Here is a 19,569-nt window from a genome sequence, read left to right on the forward strand (position 1 = left end):
GACAGATAGATAGATAGATAGATAGGTGGACAAATGGATGGATGGATGGTTAGATAGAGATTGATAGATGGGTGGATGGATGGAGAAGTAGATGGGGAGATGGATTGCGGGAGGGGATAGATAGATAGATAGATAGGTAGAGAAATAAAAATAAGGAATAGATATAGGAAGGTAGATAAAAAAAAATACATGGATGAATACATTTAAAAACCTCAACAACTCGAGGTTTGTATTGAGTATGATGTGCAGTGTGTATGGCCAAGCAAGAGGTGATACAAAAGTGACCAAGGCCTGAGAAATGCAGGTCGTTGTATCATCTCAAAATAGTATACTGTATGTGGTATGGTTTTGGTTATATCTGGAGCACCATAAGTGGAATGAGCTTATTACACCTGCGTGCGACAGTGCGAGAGGGTTACGTAATTGGCTAGGTTTATTCCTCTGTCTGTCCGTCTATAAGCAAGATCATGGATAAACTATGGAATGGAATCACACCAAAACTAGCATAATGATTGACCACCATGAGAGGAACAATGTATTAATTTTTGGCCGAAGATGTCGTAGGTCAAGGGCAGGATCAGTTCGGTGTTGGTCCGATTTTGATAAAGTGCGATGGAAGTGTTCAGGGTCAGGAGAGGGTGGTGTGATTCGGATAGAACAACCACTCGAAGGTCAAGGGAACAGGGCAAGGTCAAAGGGTCGACTAGAAGGTGCCGTTGTTGCTGTGTCCTCCTCCCTGTTACGGTAATATTTGTAAGTCTTGTATTTTCATGTTTACGGATCATGGTTACCCCATTTAGGAGCCTGAAGGTGGGGAGAATTGAGGTGTGTTGCATAAGGCTGCCGTAAGTGTGTGTGTGTGTGTGTGTGTGTGTGTGTGTGTGTGTGTGTGTGTGTGTGTTCCCAGTTTCCTTGCCAAAAATGGTGTGAATTACTAAACAAAACTTTCAAATGTTATTCAGCCACCTCCAGGCAATTTTACTCAGCGTCAGAACAGACACATTGGTGAGACCCTTTGTACACACACACACACACACACACACACACACACACACACACACACACACACACACAAAAGCAAGCCAAGTGTTTTAAGTAAGTCTTATAAGAGTTGCGTGTTTGTGATGATGATGATGCCAGATTAGGATGCTTAAGACACAGGCGCAGTAAAAACAAGAGTGACTAAACTATGTGCTAAGGTTAAAGAAAGGAGAATAATGGACGCGTGTTAATGTTTGCGAGTTTAGATGTTTGTGGTATGCGTCTAGACAGGCACGCGAACTCAGTAACCCCGCACCCGCTCTTTCTCTCCCACGTAAACATTATGACCCGGCGCCCTCTCTTTCTCCCTGACGTAAACAATAGCACGTGGATCTGCGCCTTCGTCTTTGTTGATAGTTTTATATTTCACACTTGGTTCATAATTCATTCTGTGTGTGTGTGTGTGTGTGTGTGTGTGTGTGTGTGTGTGTGTGTGTGTGTGTGTGTGTGTGTGCGTGCGTGCCCGTGTGCATGTGCGTGCATCAGGGGATCAGCTGATTGTGAGGGCGGGTGGTGACGGTGTGGCAGGCGACCAAGAGAGATTCTGCGAACCTCATGTTTACGAGCAGAGGAAACACTGTACTATTTTGATAACAAGGGACCTGCCACCAACACACGGCGGAAGGAAGGGGGTAAATATTTTGACACCCAGTATACTCCACCTACACCGCCATTTTTAAAGTAAGGGGACTCGCCATTTTCGTGCCAAAATTTTGACTTCCCGTTTCAGTCTTGTACATTTTTCATTATAGTTTCCTCTGATGATGGTGGTGGTGATGATGATGATGATGATGATGATGACGACGTGGAAAATGGGGGTGGGTTGATGATGATGATGAGGAGGAGGAGGAGGAAAAGGAGAGTCGGGATGACGATGATGGTATGATAAAAAGAATAAAAAGCTTTCTACTCTGTGTGATTCTTTCTCTTTTAGTTTATTATTTGATATGTGTAAGGTATTGATATAAAATTTGTCTGATTAATTTAATATGTGAATAAGTTGTTGACGGTCATAATCATATATTGTACAAGTAGGGTTTATTAGCGTCCTTATATTCTCGTAAAAACTCCCTGCTGATATTACATAAATCTTACACACACACACACACACACACACACACACACACACACACACACACCATTTTAGATTTATGCTTGACACCCACTAAAGATGCTTGGGAAAGTCATGGCGGAGGGATCTTGATAAATTAGTTGAGTGGATGGTGCGTCGAGGATGAGATATGGCTGGATTTGGAAATGTAGGGGGCGAGAGAGAGAGAGAGAGAGAGAGATTGAATTCTCTATTTTCTAACGTTTGCTTGAATTCTTTCTTTATTTTTTTATTTCATTTCGGGCTACACAGAACGCAAACTTTAAAAAAAAAAAAAAAAAAAAAAAAAGAATTCAAGCTCTGACCTGCCTCTTTTCCACCTCACATTTTCTCATGTCACAGTGGATCATCTACTTGGTTGGATTTACGAGTGAGTTGCCATATTCGCGCCAAAACAGCCTGGTGAGCTCGGCCCTACCTGGTACATTGTCATATTTGGTTGGTGTGGGAGTCTCGCCGTGGGTACGTGTTGGGGATGGACGTGTCAGGGAAAGAATGTGGGATTTATGAAGTGGGTGGTTGTGCAACGCCTGGTGGACTAGTGGGTTACGGTGGCCTATAAGGGTGTACGTCCAAGAGATGGTTGGGGTTTATTGCTCATACCGATATATAGGGAAAGCGACAATATCCTTTTTCAAACTAACGTCCTAATATTGCCATTTCTCTTTCTTGACTGGTGACTTGTAACAATAACTCTGCACTAGAATATGATCCTAGTCATGAAGAATTGGCATGGAAAGGATGTAGAGCCACAGTAGTTGCCATCTCATTTCTTATATTGAGCTACAAGGACAAACATCTGGGCCAAATTTAGGTGAAAGGTCTATTAGTTACATGCCTTAAAATTCAAGATGACGCCTGGCCCCGGACCCCTAGGCTTTTGAAGGGGGAAATAATGGGTTGGATGATAGCATACATGGGTAGACAGACAGAATGAGGTTGTTAGAATTAGGTATTTGTGTTTTCTTGCAGTGACACCCGTACCCACCAACCTAGTCAGCTGATTCTTAAGCGTCAAATCCATTATTATATGCTAGAAATCAGGGGCCAAGGAATGTTCTGGTGAAATCATGCATTTGGATTGTACCTTTGTGGGTGTTGTTTTAGAGATTAGGTAAAGTTGAATTTATTATGCTGTTTTTAACTTGGCCCAGATTTTCGTCCCTTTTCAACTTATTTCACGTTCAGTGCAGAATAAGACGATGCTGTGACTCTACTTCCGCTCCACAGCACTTCTTCGTGACTAGCATCATTTTCTAGTGTTAATCTACTGTTACATCCAGCGTTCGAGGTGGAGTGGTGTCAACTGTAGGCCAAGTTAGGGTAAAAAGAGTACGAGTATAGTGTGCGGCCATTTTTCCCGCCAAGGCAGCCAACTTATCTTCACGTCTGGTACAATCTCTCATTTTGTATATATTTTTGATGCTAACCAGGGGGTACGTGTTGGGTACAGACATACTTGAGAAACAGGCTAATTTTAATAAATGGAAAGGTCTTAATGTTAAATATTGGGGGATTTAATGTAACGTACCCAGATTTTCCCGCCAACACTGTCAGATGTTCCTTACGTTCGCCTAGTACTCTGAACCCTTTTATATTTTGGTTATCAGTTGTGAAATGTACGGCGGAAGTCATACTGAGAGCATGTTATTAATTTCAAGTTTACAGATGGGGTGGTAAGGGCTAGTTATTTTGTGGTGTTTACCTCCACCAACGTGTCCACAAAATATCTCAAAAAGGTATTGATGGATTCCATTGACATGTTGTGGGATATGTGGGTCATGGGTCAAGGAAGAGTTTGTGAAATTTTGGTGGTGTGAGTGGTGTGGTATAGGCATTGGAGGAGGTATGCGCTCTCACGCTGTCTGGTGTTTGTGGTCCTTGCCCCACCAATAACAGATTCGTGCACCGCTCCTCAGAATTTTCGTAACTGATATCTCCTTTATGGTTGGCTCAGCACATGTTCTGTTCCAGCTAATGCCAGAGGATTTTTAGTGATGCGAGAGGTGGGTCACAGGAATTTGGGGTAATAGTGTCACCATTAACCCTCTCACGGTATTGACAACTCTGCTATTTATGTCTACTTATCTCCCGTACGGATTTATCCAGCAGGGTATTAATTGGCATCAGCGTGAGGGAGGGTAATGGAAGGTGGTGCTCGAGGTCTTTATATTTTGTGGGTGTCTAGGGTGAACCAAGGCCTCCCAAAACACATGTAGGCGGCCTGGGATGAGCGTACATTACCGGAATTACTTTCGCCATCTCGTTCCCGCCAGATCAATCCGGTGTCCACTGTCGTTTTTACCTTTTATTTATTTCTATTTGTGTGTGTGTGTGTGTGTGTGTGTGTGTGTGTGTGTGTGTGTGTGTGTGTGTGTGTGTGTGCTTACTGTAACGTGGAAATGTGGATTGATTATTATATGATTTATGGTTAATATTGGAATGCTTCAATTTTCTGTACGTTTGCTAGATGAAGCTGCAGGGTGTTATGAAAATTGTTTATTTATTTATTTATTTATTGGCACTGAACCGTGATTAATGTTCTTTTACTCTTAGTGTGACAGATTGATAGGTATGCTCACACTGAGTTTGAATATTTGTTTAAAAATACCTGAGAGAGAGAGAGAGAGAGAGAGAGAGAGAGAGAGAGAGAGAAGCATGACATAATATTCCACCCCAAACCAGATATAGTTCTACCTACGGATTTTATGGTCCAATTCTCAGTGTCATCGGCTGTAAGACAGCATAGATTTTACTGGGCTTAAGAGAGGAAAGAGGAGGAGCATGTTCGTTGACCGTGGGTATCCCCTAACACATTTTGCTAAGCGATTTATTCTGGACATCTGTAGTGAAGAATATCTAACTTTTTAGCCCCTTAACCGCGAGTATTGGCACCCAGATTCATTTGACTCAGACGTTTGTGTCGATATACCCGTAGTTGTAACCCCCTCTGAACCCTGTGGACTGCTGGCTGAGATGCGTCCCTGATCATTATCCCTACGAGAGAGTGGGATGTGAGGGAGCTTTGTGTAACCTGGCAGTGGATCCGCCTGCATCGGTGCCACAACGTGAAGGCGTCCCCCTCCACCGCCAGGGCCTAGTGGTGGGTAGGATAAGTACTTGGAGCACCCTCAAGGACGGCAGATTATTTCCGGTCAGCTGAGAGAGAGAGAGAGAGAGAGTGCGCGTGTGAGGTGTGAGTTGCGCAGTTGTGATGAGTGGTATGTTCGGGGAGTTGCCAGGTTACGTGGTGTGGTGTGGTATGATGTGGTATGATGACGTGGTGTGGTGTGGTATGACGTGGTGTGGTGTGGTATGATGACGTGGTGTGGTGTGGTATGATGTGGTATGATGACGTGGTGTGGCGTGATATGATTTGGGATGATGACGTGGTGATGTGGTGTGATGTGGTATAATGACGTGGTGTGGTGTGATGTGGTGTGGTGAGGTATGATTTGGTGCGGTATGGTGTGGTGTGATGTGGTGTGGTGAGGTATGATCTGGTGCGGTATGGTGTGGTAACGTGATAGTGTCGTGGTGGTGGTAGGATGTGTGTGGTGGTGTGGTGTACATTGCTGGTGTTGGTAATGTTTGATATTATGGTGTAGTGTGTGTGTGTGTGTGTGTGTTTGTGTGTGTGTGTGTGTGTGTGTGTTTGTGTGTGTGTGTGTGTGTGTGTGATATGGCAAGGTATATATAACTTTAAATCACCTTTGGCCAAGATCGTACTATTATTCGCATTCTCGTTACCTGGAGACGAGTTTGTTCTTCCTAGATTTTGTAACTGGAGTGGGTTGACGGAAGCCTTAGTGATCTATCTATCTATCTATCTTTATCTGTATCTTTCAGCTTATCTATCTGCCCATCTCAATCTGTTTATCTTTCTATCAGTATATGTGTCAGACGCCTTAATGAACCGCCTCTAATAAAGTTAATAAAATCGCTGGGGAGCATCAGAAATTCTAATAAAGTCCTCGTGTTGAAGAGGTTTAATCAGTAAGGGTCAGGAGTGGGTTAGATAAAGCACTATTTTGGGCCCTATAAGTGGCTGGCAGGTGTTTTGATTGTCCCGGACTGGTGGGTGGGTGGGGTGGTAGGTATGTGGTTGTGGTGGTAGGTGGGTGTGGTGGTTGTTTATAAATGTGGTTGTAGTTCTTTGTCGATGATGATGGTAGGTGTGGTTTGTGGTAGGTGGGTGTAGTGATAGTGGTAGTTGGGTGTGGTAGCAGTGTTGATGGTGATCTGATATGCATGTCTTGCGATATGGGTGGGTTGAGACAGATGAGTAGTAGTAGATGGGTGGGTCAGTGGGTAGGTGGGTGAGTAATAGGAGGATTGGTGAATGTGGATGGTAGGTGGGTGAGTGGGAGTCGTGTATGGGTGTTAAGTGGTTGGGTGGATGAGAGGGGGAGTAGCGGTAGGTGGTTAGGTGGGAGTGGTATATGGATATATGTATTAGAGTTGGATGGGTAGATGGGTGAGTTGGTGTGGCATGTTGGTGAAGGAGCCATGTGGATACGAGTAGTTGGGTGTATGGGTGGCTGAGTAGGTGTGGGTGTGGGTGTTTGCCTTTGGGGATTGGTTTTGTCACCAGAGCTAATTGTGTGCCGGAAGTAGTGTAATGTTTTGAAGTCAGGTGTGTGTGTGTGTGTGTGTGTGTGTGTGTGTGTGTGTGTGTGTGTGTGTGTGTGTGTAAAGTTAATACATCCTAACACATACTCTATACTGTATTGCAATAGCAGGGATGCATCAAACACTGCCTGCTAGAAAGTGTTGCATAGAGGCTGATAGCTGGTAGGGGAAGTGAGATGTAGTGTGGGCAAGGGGCGGCATTATAATGGTGGTCTGTGATGGAGTGAGAGGATGAGGCAGTGAGTCAAGTGGTAACCCAGAGAGAGAGAGAGGGGGGTAGTTTAGATGGGAGAATGAGTGAAAAAGAGTGGTATCCTTTCGATAGACTGTAAAGATGAGGCAGAGAATAAGTATTAACCTTTGGACAAACAATGAAAATCGTGTGTTTGTGGATGAAAATGGAAAGAGTGGAAGAGCAGAAAGGAGGAGGCGTAGGAGACAAGGGAAAATTTAGTATCGTGAGTCGCCCAGATAATCAAGCATGTGAATTGCCAGCAGATGTGAGCTGGGGTAAAGGAATGCGCAAGAAGGCTTTGTTTCGCGATTATACGAACAGGTGACGGTGACGCAATAGAAAGAGGTCCCGCCAAGTCATTTGTTTTTTTCCTGACAAGTTCACTCACACCCATAATCGTCCCACGCATTCCTAGCCGCTCACAAGCACGCTCTCACAATAAGCTACCGGTACATACACGAGAGAGAGGTGGGGGGGGGGGCGTGCTCTGCAACCCATGTGCTCTCTACAGAACTGTAAAACAGATTACATTTTACATTCTTTACTCTTCTGCACGTCTTTAAATATTTCCGTGCTTGCTCTTTTTAACAAGCATGTGTTTATTTTATATATTTTTCCTGACGGATTAACCGGATGTTGTGGTGGGTGGGGGAAAGCCTCTCTCTCTCTCTCTCTCTCTCTCTCTCTCTCTCTCTCTCTCTCTCTCTCATGCGCATTGTTGGAACCAGAGTTTGGCTTACAAATACCTTGCCTTCTGTTCATTCAGAATTGACCAGCAAGGTCAGGGGCACGCTGAATTGTTACCTTGTGTGTGTGTGTGTGTGTGTGTGTGTGTGTGTGCGTGTGCGTGCGCGCGCGCTTACTCTGAGACAGTAATTTCCTAGAAACTGTTAGCGTGATCATAGAAACAATTAATTTTAAATTGTCGACGGAAGTGAATCATGATGGTCTCCCTGATGCAGGAAGAAATGTAGTTGCCATAAGATTATCACCTGTTTTGACCAACATTTTCAGTGACTTATTTTTAAATCAGTTTCTAACACTGCCATGACTATTTTGCACCCCTTCCTTCGCGTTTACAGTTTATCAGAAATCTCATATGATGTGCTTCGTTATTTTGAGGATATATTAAGTACTACAGTTTAGTTGTCTCTTGTCTGCCTGATAAGAGGAAAAATAATGGGCGGACCATGTTAGATGAAAATGAGTGGTAGTGTGTTTTGACAAAAGGATGATTTGAATAGATTTTGAATAACACATTAAACGAATCTGAAGTGCAAGCATAACGAGTGTACGCCTTTACGCTTCAAAATATCGGATAGCAGGTGTATATACAGTAAGTATGAATTTACGGAACTTTTTCGGATGTAGACCTGTGCGCACCGCTTACGTCCTTGTAGTTACGGTTACGAACGCACTAGGAGGATGACTCATGCCACTCATGCGACGCGTTAAGGCTTCTGTAACGTGTGTTGATGGCGGGGTGTGAGAAATATACTCTGTTCATTTTAACTAGGCGGTAAATTGCCGTCCCACCATCTGTTTTGCCGAGTTGTAATACGAGAGCAACACGAATACATTGTTAGTCACGAAGAAGTGCTGTGGAAAGAATGTAGAGCCATAGTATTGCCGTATTCTGCTGTTGAGCTACTTACAGTATATTAAGGCTATAAGAGACAAAAACTGTAGGATGTGCATCTGTGAGACCAACAGATTGATAGATACAGACAGATAAATAGTGTATGTATAAGATTGAGGGTCAGAATGATAGCAGTGTACTGTATACGGAGACAAATAGTGCAAATCAAGGCTTGAGAGAGAGAGAGAGAGACTAACAGTATCTCTCAAACCTTTCACCACGCACAAGAGCCCGGCTCCTCCACTTAATACAGCAGTGCTTCATTAGCCGCTTCAGAAAGATGATGTCATTTTTATTTCGCTCTTTCTGTCTTCTATACTTGGGAGTACTGTACCTACTTCATTCATGAGTAAAACAAGAAGGGGGGGATTCCTTCTTCCTTGCATTATATATATATATATATATATATATATATATATATATATATATATATATATATATATAGATAGATAATATATATATATATATATAGATAGATAGATTATATATATATATATATATATATATATATATATATATATATCTGAAAAACAAGCACAACAAAGGTGTGCCGAGCAGGACATGAGCTTTAATAACAAATAAATAGTAATAAAACACCAAATACACAATTACAAACACGTCAGATATAGCACGTACAAGATAACAAACATAAAACAATTACGGTACAAGATAACACATACCGATACCAACAATGAGAAATACACAGCAGGGCATCAGCAACAATAACAAATACTGCACAAAAACACCAAATACATAACATTCATGACAACAACAACAGCAGCAGCAAGACCGAACAACTAAGAAGCAATGCCACGGCACAGCAAATCCATCCCCGGCAGTCATTTTCGTGCTGACTACAAACACAACAGGATATCAAGTCTAAGATGTCACATATCAATTTTGGAGTAAACCGGGTGAAAATTGTGGATTTTATGCCCATTTGAAATTTTATGCCCGACCCACTTGACATTGACCCCCCTACCGCTAGCTGGGGGGTGACCCCACTGATGTAATTAGGCATGTTATAGGATGCAGATTTGAAAGCTGCACCAATAGGTTTTGGTTTCATGTCGATATGACGAATTTGAAAGGAGTTATGGCGAAAAAAAACGATTATTGCCCGTCCCCCCCCCCTCTTTTTTTTTTTTTTTTTTTTTTTTCTACAGCCTGGGCCTGGACCTGGACCCAATTTGGCCCAAAATTTGATCAGGTGATCAAAAGGTCATAGCCCATCATCCCTGTAATTTTAGTCAAAATCGCACTAGTAGTTTCGCGTAAAGTTGTTAACAAACAACAAACAAACAATGAAAACAATGCCCGTCCTCGAGCCCCTCCGGGGCGGGGACGGGTAATAATGATGGTGGTAGTGATGGATACGTATGCAGCCACCCACCGTCTCGTCCCTCCATCCTCCCTTCCTTCTCATTCTGTCTTTGATTCTTATCATTTTGGTTATCTTCGTTTGATTTTTTTTTTTCCTTCCTCTCATCCTTCTTTCTAAATTTACTCCCCTCTCCCTTTCAGTTTCTCCAAGTTTGTCACTTTTTATTAATTCTTTTTAATTGTGTTTTTCATTCTTCCTCATTTCTTAGTGTCCTTCCCTCCTTCCTTCGTATCTTATTATCTTTCCTCTTTCTTCTTCCCTCATTTTTCTTCGCCCACCTGATCTTCTCCATCCACTCAATCATTCATTCATGTTTGTAAGTCCATGAACATAGAATTATTGAAAATAGGTGAACCGAAATGGACAATCTGCTGGGTAGGTATTGGATAAGTATATTAACAGGAGAGAGAGATACACAGAGAGGTAGGCAGATGGTTAGATACCGTATATTGTATGGATATATGAATGGATCGACAAAATGAATATAGACTAAATAATCAGGTGCCAAAAAGAGATAGTTAAATAAATAGATAGATTTCAGAATAAGTGGGTATACAGACAGACAGAATATACTAAAATTGGCATTAGAGGGACACAGAGAGAAAAATATACCTCCAGAGACGCAATGGCAGAAGGGGTGAGAGTTCATCATCCTTGGCACTGCATCTGGCACTGTGCTATGTTGAGTGCCACATGACAGCTGGGGGTGCCAAATCCACAGCCACAAATATTGTAATCGCTAAACTTGCCCTCAAAAATTGGTAGTGTCGCTAAATGCAGAAATCTCCGGCAGTCATTTTTAAGAAAGTTAAAGCTGTAGAATACTAGAAGTTAAAAATTGTCATAAAAGGAGGTAAATATATTTACCTCTAGTGGGAAAAAACAAATAACAGCTAACTTGGCAGCCCAAATTATGGAGAGAGGCAGGAAGAATTGGGGCATGGAGGGGAAAAATGAAAGTCAGGAGAGCAAGGATGGGGAGGGGGGAGAATGAGGAAGAGAAGGGTCAGGAAGAATGGGGATGAGAGAGAGACAGAGAGAAAGCAGTCTTGGGCTCAAATTCATAAACTCAACTTGATTGCTAGCACCTCTTAACCAAGAATTGTTTTTTGCAGATAAAAGCAGATGGGAAGTTTCTATACTGTATTCACTTTTAAACTTTGTTACAAGAGGCAGTTTATCAGAAATTTTGTGCGTTAATCCAGGAACCATATTGTTGTAATGACAACAAAGTTTGTGGTCGAGTAATTATTATACTCTTTACTGTAGGCAGATCTTTGTTAATTTAAAGCAGTTGTTGGGGTTAAGGGGGTGTTACCTCTTCATCATTTTAGCCCTTTTCAATGCAGTGAATACTGTTTTATTTCAGGGGCGTAGCAGCTGAAATTACTAATAGTGTAGGTACTAGAAACAGTTTCCATTAGCCCATCAGTGTGATGACGATGACTTTTTATGCCTCCGCTTACCTGTGGTGGAGGAGGCACTAACTGATTGGTCTGTCCTTGGGTGTGTGCATGCATGTGTGGGTCTTTGCGTCTGTAACATTGTGTTGGGGGCGATATCTCTTGAACCCATTGATGGATTTCCACCAAATTTTTGTCATCGATACAGTATGAGGATATGAGGAGCTAGGTCAAGGGGTCAAAGGTCAAGGTTGTATGGGGTCAACTTAGTTTATCCTTTTGGATGCAATATCTCTTGAACCCCATCACAGATTTTGACCAAACTTTTGTCAGTGATACAGTATGAAGGGACGATGAACTGATTAGGTCAGCAAAATCATGGAGGTTGTATGGCGAATCCGTGCGCAGTGCGTGTCAGAGGTATACCAAGTGACACTTTGCGTTGAAAGCTCAGGGTGTGAGTTTTCGGCGATTAATTTGATTTCTATTATGACCACTGAGCAAATGATTTTGTCCAGCTTAGGGAAAACATCCTCATAGTGAAGGATGAAAACCCTGAAACTTTTTGTATAATGTCACTTGGGCCTTAGTCCAGTAACCAGTTTCAGTATGTCCTGAACTTGGGTAGCCTAATCTTGAACCCTGATGGAAATGAATCTTTTATATATAAATTGTTGGAGAGAGGGCAGCTGATGGCAGAGGATATGATGAAATGGAGGGAATTCATTAATGACCTCCCCTTCTGCAGGGATTAAGATTTCTAACCATAGATAAGATAGTTATTTCAAATTCAGTCTGTCTTTGCTATCACCTAACATACATTTTCCATCAACAGTTCTGTGCTATAGTGATGACAGTGCTGAGCCTGTGTGGTGTAGTGGGCCACTTAGTTCCTGGTGTGGTGCTGGTGTACGTCATGGCGATGCTGTTGATGACCGGCCCAGGCATCATGCTACACCTCCTCCCGGACTCCTTCTACACACGGATCAGCAAGATGCGCGCTGCTCTCAGGGGAGACAACTCTGCTATGGGTATGATGAGGATCGGGGTTACATTAATGACTTACCTTGTGTTGTAAAGTATCAGTTAAGGAGGTGTATTTTTACATAGAGATTGTTTGTCTGTTAATTTATAATACATTACCCTTTATTGTAAATCATTATTTATATATGTGGTGATATAAATTGATGTGTTAGAGGACAAGGGTTGTTTGCCCGATCAGAAGAGCATGGTACTGTATTTATTATGTTTTGCACAGATGTAAATGTGTTTTACATTTTCAGAGACTGCTCATGCAGCAGAATGTAATATACTGTATGTATTATAATATAAGTGATATAATGCTATACTGTACTCTATGTCTACATTCATTATTACTGGTTGACAGAAAACTTAATGCATGTGCTCTGACCTGATAACGATCCATGACTGTATGTCAGCTAATTTGAAGGCCAGATTTAGTAAGATGGGAGGCTTGATTTGAGTAGTAACCAAGGAGACTCATTCCTGCCTCATAAGTAAGATTCACAAAATTTTGTGCAACCACTACTTGGTATTGAGGTTGTGAGAGCCGTCCAGTTACATCAGGTGAAAGCAAACAGACTATTAAGTGCATGTAGTTAAGGTATCAGATGAAAACAAGCTACCGGTAACTATTAAGTGCATGTAGTTAAGGGATAGGTTTCCAGACATCCATATTTCAAAGTCTGGGTTGTGATGGGTGGTAGTATAGAAGTTTGTGGGTACAGTAATTACATTGCAACTACCCTGGATGGAGTCAGGGATTGGGTGTTAGGCAGTTGAGAGTTAGAGTAAAATTTGGAAATGTGATATTTGTGGGACTTAAGGGTAACACGATGATGTTTGTATAAAGCATTATGTTATAATTATAAAAATATACTTTAGATGGGTCATAAATTAAATACTGTATTAACATCCTTTGCTTCATGAACTTTGTAAATATTTGAAATGAAGTGGTTGCTTTGATATTGAAATGAAAAGCATACTGGTTTTCACACACATGAAATCATATCATAGGTAAGGAAAGACATGCCCAAGGAGCATCTGTATTTATATGCTCCAGCTCTCTCTAGAGACCTTAAACGTGTTCCTGGATATGCTTAGAGGCAGGTAAGCTGGTGTTATAGGTGGATAGACAGACATGCCTGAAGAGCATCTGTACTCACAATACTGTTAACATTTCCATTCCAGAAACCTCCAATGTTTCTCTGGATAGTGACATTTCTGAGTTCCTTCCGGAGTTGCAGTCTCTGGAGGCTCAGGCGGCGCTGGATGTGCCCCTAACCTCCCAGGATCCCCCAGAGGTGGAGGAGGTGGCCCCATGTGAAGCAGGTGGCAAGGGACGTGGGGCAGGCGAGGGGGTGAGGCGTCGTGTTGGCAGGGGGCGTGGTGGTGGCCGGGGACAAGCTGCCTCTGTTTCCTCCACTAGATTCAGTCAAGGTGTGAACTGTACTTATATTTGCATTCTTAACCTCCTCACTTAGATGACATACAATATTTTTCATTTCTTCATGCTGTCTTGCATTAGCTTTATACGTATTAGTAGAGGATTTTCTAAATTGAGTTGGTGGATACAAGAGGTCTCCTCAAAAGCTACACTCTGTCATCTAGATATAACTAGAGTAGATTATAAAGTACATTGTCAAATTAAAGTAGTTAACTCCTAATCAGTGAAGTTTTTTTTATTTTAATGTATAATCTATGTTTAGGAGAGACCTTTTTTGTGAAAGGTGCAGAAATAATCTATGGATTAACTCAGTACAGTGACACCTTGATTTATTTCGTGCTTGCTATTTCCAAATTAATAATATTAAAATTTGGTTGGAACTTTGATTGTGAAATGGTATGCAGGAACAGCTCTTATTTAGCTGTTTCTCTGTTCCAGCTATCACTTATTCAGTTGATGATGTTGGTGAGTATAATTGTGTGAATGAAGCAGATAAGTGATGAAAAAAAACAAAAATAGATGTATAGGGAAGGTGTTTGTAGTATATATATGTGGAAAAATATGCCACAGCATTACACAATGCCATATATTGTAGCTGTAGTGTATATGTATGTAGCTGTTGGTAAATGGGAGGTAAATGTATAGATAGTAGATATATATTAGTATCTTTGTTTTTTTTTATTGGGAGAACATCATCATCATCCAGACCTCCTTTCTCACCTTAGGGCAGGACATTATGTATATGAAAATAAAATAACTGAATTAGCTATTCTTACAGCCATTTTTCTCAGTACAGTACAACATTACTGACATTTTCCTTGTTTTCAAATTCTGTACAGTTTCTAGAGTATTCATGAGAGTAAATTCTTGATTTTCCCACCCTAGATGAGAGTTCCCTTTTGTTTACCCCTGGTCTTCCTGAGGACTTCCCGTCTTACGACAATGACAGTGTGGAAGACCTGGACGCCCCTGACATAGAGCTTCCTGAGCTGCCTCAACCCCAGACCCAGAGTCAGGGGGGACGCTTCCAAATGGAGTTTGTGTCCTCGCACTTTGGGGACAGCAGTGACGAGGAGGAGGACTTTATGGAGGGTCTTTCCTTTGAAGTACAGGGGCAGAGTAGGCTGGACGCCCCACCAGTAAGGCCCCAACAGCAGCATCAAGCTCCCACCATCATACAACAGCAAATACCAGCATCAGAACCACTAGGACAGATTATGAGCAGTGTTATAGCTCAGAATGCAGGTAATGTCCTATCAGCGCTGGGACAGAACCTGGTAACGTCAGTGATAGGACAGAGCACTACAGTCCCCCTTGCCCACCAGCAGCAGCTTGAACCTAGTCAGCTGCTGCCCCCTGCCAGAATGACTCGCTCTCAGGATTCCACTCTTGTGTCCTCGGGTGAGTTTGAGGACGATTTTGAATTGATTTCTGATGAGGAGTTTCAGTGATAAGGCTTGAGCGGGTCAGGCCCCCCCTAAACGTGATATACAGTAGTAATATTTATAATTTTTAATAGATATCTGCATTTTTTAGGAAAGTTTTATTACAACTCTTGTAACAGAAAAAGTCATATTACGATGAAATTCCATGTTTGGCATTTTTACGATGCAATAATGAAGTTCTCATATCAAAGTGATGGCTGCCTTAAGACATGTTTCTCAAGATTGCCTTTTGCAGTGATAGTAACATGAAAGAAATTTACTAGTTGTGCACTTCTTAAATATTTGTGGTTCATTTACATTCAATAGATTACAAGTTAAATTACTGTAAATAATTTACAACACACAAGTACAGCACTATGTACAGTGTGTAAGAAACATAAATGTGGAACTATTAATACACTGCCCTTATAATGCATAGTATTACTGTTACTTGGTCTTTGTAGAGAATGTGTCAGCATGGGAGCAGTCTTTACAAGGAATATCTTTGTACAACCCAATTTTTTTTTTTTTTTTTTTTTTTTTTTTTTTTTTTTTTAAACACAAAAATGCTCAGTAGTTAACAGTGAGACTAATAATACCTGTACACAAATGACATTAGCTTCAGACCGTATTGAGTAAAGTGAGTGGCATTAGTTGGTTTTCTAGGCTCCTGTTCTATAATTAGCTTCCAGCAATTTGCTCGTGTGTAACTTTTTGTCATGTAGTTAGTGCACACAACCTGTTTGTACCTGATTGGATGTACTGTTAAGCTTTCATTGGAAATTGGGTGTGAGGGGTGATGGAGGGAAGGATGGTACACATAGCCTTGTCAGAGTTACCCACGGAGCCATTTGCAACCAGTACTGACATAATGCTGACTTAGGGCTGTATTTCAGAGGTTTTATATGGCCTTCTCCTCAGCAGTTTTATTTGCACTTTTATATCTTACATATTGTTAATGCAAACAATATTGCTATTAAAACAATATTAAAAAACCTGAATGAAAAGATGTGGATGTGTAAATAAATTGCTGAGAAAGAGATGCTATGAAGCCTCCTGTGCTACCTAGAAGACAATTCTTTTTACCCATAGAGGAGAGAATAAGGTACTAAATGAACTCGTGTAATAAAACTGACATACGTAAGCTGTAGTACCAGTAGAGGATAGACTTAGCCACAGAAGTAACTGATACAATGAAGCTCACATTTTCTCTTGGTGCTGAGTTAATCCCAGTAGATGGTAGAATAAATTGCAGGAGAAACATTTAATGAAACTTGAATTTTCGTAAGGCTATTGCTCCACATTATGGTACTTGTGGAAGTGTATGTACGAGGATGAATGTTTGCAGGGTCATTTTGGTTTGTTGTGTCATCAGTTGTCCAGCCTTATCCTTGCTCATTTGGTAGTTTAATGACCAAATCATGTTAAGATTTTTCATGTATACCATAAAAAATTCATGGCCCAGGTGGGGGGGAAAAAAAAAAAAAAAAAAATTTGGTCAGTCTTTAGGCAAGTAATTAACCCATAATTCTCAGTGGTAACTGGTGTCCGTCAGGTACTTGGTGGTTCAGTGGTTAGAACTCCCCATTGGAGTGGCAGCTCGCATAGGTTTGATCCCTGTAGGCGACAAACTTTTTCAGTCATGTCGAGGTGCCAGGGGGAATATGTTGGTCTTCTACCTTTAAGTTTGCGAGACTGTGGTAGGCTAGTCTCAGTCCCATTTTGAAAGGGTTGTAATGGGATTAACTGTTACCATTTGAACAAGTGTTAGTAAAGTGTTCAAGTGGCTCCGTTAGCTCCTCAAATGGGACTTAGTCTTGAGAGTCCCTGCGAGTGCTTTTGTCGTGTTGTGTTGTCAGTCAGAGGTTGGAAGGTAGTGTGGTGGCCTGTGCTATTCTCATTGATGAACCAGGTGATTGAAATTTGGGAATGCAGTTTTGAATTTTGGTTTTGTGGCCATTGTTGAAGTTAATTTGACTATGGATGACATAAACCTGCTTTTCAGCATTGTGTCTTATGCAAAAATACAACAGTTTTGGCTGCCCAGTAAACACAGTTTTGAAGTTAAGACCTAACTGGAGTATGTTGTAAGATTTGCAAGGCATAAATATAAAGAATATGCAAGTGTACTCTAATTTAGTAATGCATTGGTGCAGATTTTTACTTTGGTAGCATTTAAGTGAGATAACTGAAACTTGGAACTACATTGCAAAAATTGATAGTTGGTTAAGATGGTTAGTGTAAAGATTAGTTATAGCTATTGGTCAGCCTGTTAACCCATTCTGCCCAAGGACAAAATCAAATTCTTGCCGCCACTGGATTTTGTGCAGCTGAGAAAGGATGTGAAGTAGTGAGGGAAGTGTCAAAAACTGTATCTAACCACCCCAGTTTCAGAATAAGTAAATAAATTCCCCTGAAGATACCAAGAATAGTGGAAAAAAACATCATCATAGAGGAGAGCTTAACCTCTTCACTAGGATAATATTTTATTTATTTCTTGATGAAGAGAAGGAGAGGAGTGTTGAGAGAGAATGAGAAAGCTTTGTGAGGATAAGATAGCCTGGAGGTGTTTCTCTCATAGTCATCACTAGCTGGGGATTCCCGGGATGGGAGTAAGGCATCAGAGATGCTGATGATGATTTTGAGAATAGAGGGATTTGATACAGGCAACATTAACCCATTTCCTATTGAGGTGCTCTCCAAAGCTGAACAAAATCATTTCAAGGCAACAAGAATAAAATACAAAAAAATGTCCTGGTAGTGAAGGGTCTAATTGTAAGTCTCTGTGGCTAGTCACGACACCTGTTGTGAGCTGTGATTGCAGTTAATCTCTCTAATTTTTAGCCAGCTAATGTTATCATTATTATTTATTTGTGCTTACTCATTAATTTAATTTCTGCCTTCAAAATTTGGTGGCAGGCAGAGGAAAAAATGGGCTTAATTTCTATTATCATTTCATAATTAGCCTGTTAATTTTATAATACGGTATTTATTTGCTATAACATATTTCTTCATTCGTTTAATGTCTTCCCCATAAATTTGATGGCATACATGTGAAAAATGGCTTCATTTCAGGATTCTTCAGACTTTGTTAATGTTAAAGTTTGGTTATAACTTCATAATATGCAGTAAATATCATGCCATTAACTTGATAAATGATGACATTAATTGGTGCGCAGTTTTTTCTCTTCTCGTTTTGATGCAGGTGTGGTATATTAACATGTGCTAATATAGGATAGACTGTTTGTTGCTGTGGCTTAAGTGATGGACAAAGGAAGTTTTTAAAATGTTTAGCCAATTTTAATTCAGTTGTTGATACTGGCAGATTATTTTATTCAAGTTAGGGAAGACATTGTGCTGAAGGAATTAATAATGATATATCAAACTCCTTAAGTTCATAAAGTCTCTCATAAACTGAATAAAATTGTTTGCAAGTAGCATGACTAGATTAAAAAATGCATCATGGAAGTGGAGGAGTTTACCCATTCAGTCTGATGAAATGTTTACATGCAACCACCTTCACTATTGTGTACTACAGGAATTGGTGTGTTGGAGGTTAGTGTTCAATTTAGCCTCCAGGTAGACAGCTTTTAACATCATTATTAGACTCATTTTGGTTCCAACGCAGTCAGTTGCAACATTAATACATTGGTGCCACATTGACCTCCCAATGCACCTCTGCCTGTAGTACTTATAAGTGAAGGTGGTTGTACACTCTGTTTGATATGGTGCTGGGTGAAGACAACTCCATTAGTGAAACTGAGATGGGATGTGATATAAGAGGACAGTGGGATGTTGGTATGGGCTTTACTCTTCATGTGTGCAGCCTCTATATGTAACCCCTTCCACCCAAGGACATTTATTTTGTTCTTGCTTCCTCCAGACCATTTTATTCATTCTAGGAAGGATCTGCAGTCTCCTACATTGCATAAAATTGTTTGGAAGTGGCAGGAATAAACTAAAGGAAAGTCACTGGATTGAAAGGGTTATATGAGCATGGCAAGTAGAAGACATATAAGGTCAGGAATATTGAGCCTACAGCACTAACACAGTTAAAAATGCCAGAACAATTTGAACTTAATATATAATGACAGGGTAGAGCAAAATTATAATGCAGACTTAAATGTGTTGAAGATTCACTCATTGGTTTACTGTATAATATTTAACAAAGTATTATGATTATTTTTGATGAACTAGTACAGTCCCACAGAGTTTTGTACAGAATTGCATTGC

The 19,569-nt window shown here is 40.9% G+C and overlaps 1 protein-coding gene across 1 annotated transcript in view; it reads left to right on the forward strand.

The window, feature by feature from the left end:
* The window catches only part of LOC145414127 (uncharacterized), a 56,940-nt gene extending 41,095 nt beyond the window's left edge, over positions 1-15,845 (forward strand). Inside the window, exons 4-6 of the mRNA XM_080283687.1 lie at positions 12,281-12,476; positions 13,657-13,905; positions 14,798-15,845. Of these exons, the coding sequence (XP_080139813.1) occupies positions 12,281-12,476; positions 13,657-13,905; positions 14,798-15,363 (1,011 nt within the window). The 3' untranslated portion in view covers positions 15,364-15,845. The remainder of the gene's footprint in view (positions 1-12,280; positions 12,477-13,656; positions 13,906-14,797) is intronic.
* The last annotated feature ends 3,724 nt before the right edge of the window (positions 15,846-19,569 follow it).

This window comes from Coenobita brevimanus, chromosome 98, assembly GCF_032717465.1.
Source record: "Coenobita brevimanus isolate Jiangsu-jjx chromosome 98, ASM3271746v2, whole genome shotgun sequence".
NCBI classification, from domain to species: Eukaryota; Metazoa; Arthropoda; class Malacostraca; order Decapoda; family Coenobitidae; genus Coenobita; species Coenobita brevimanus.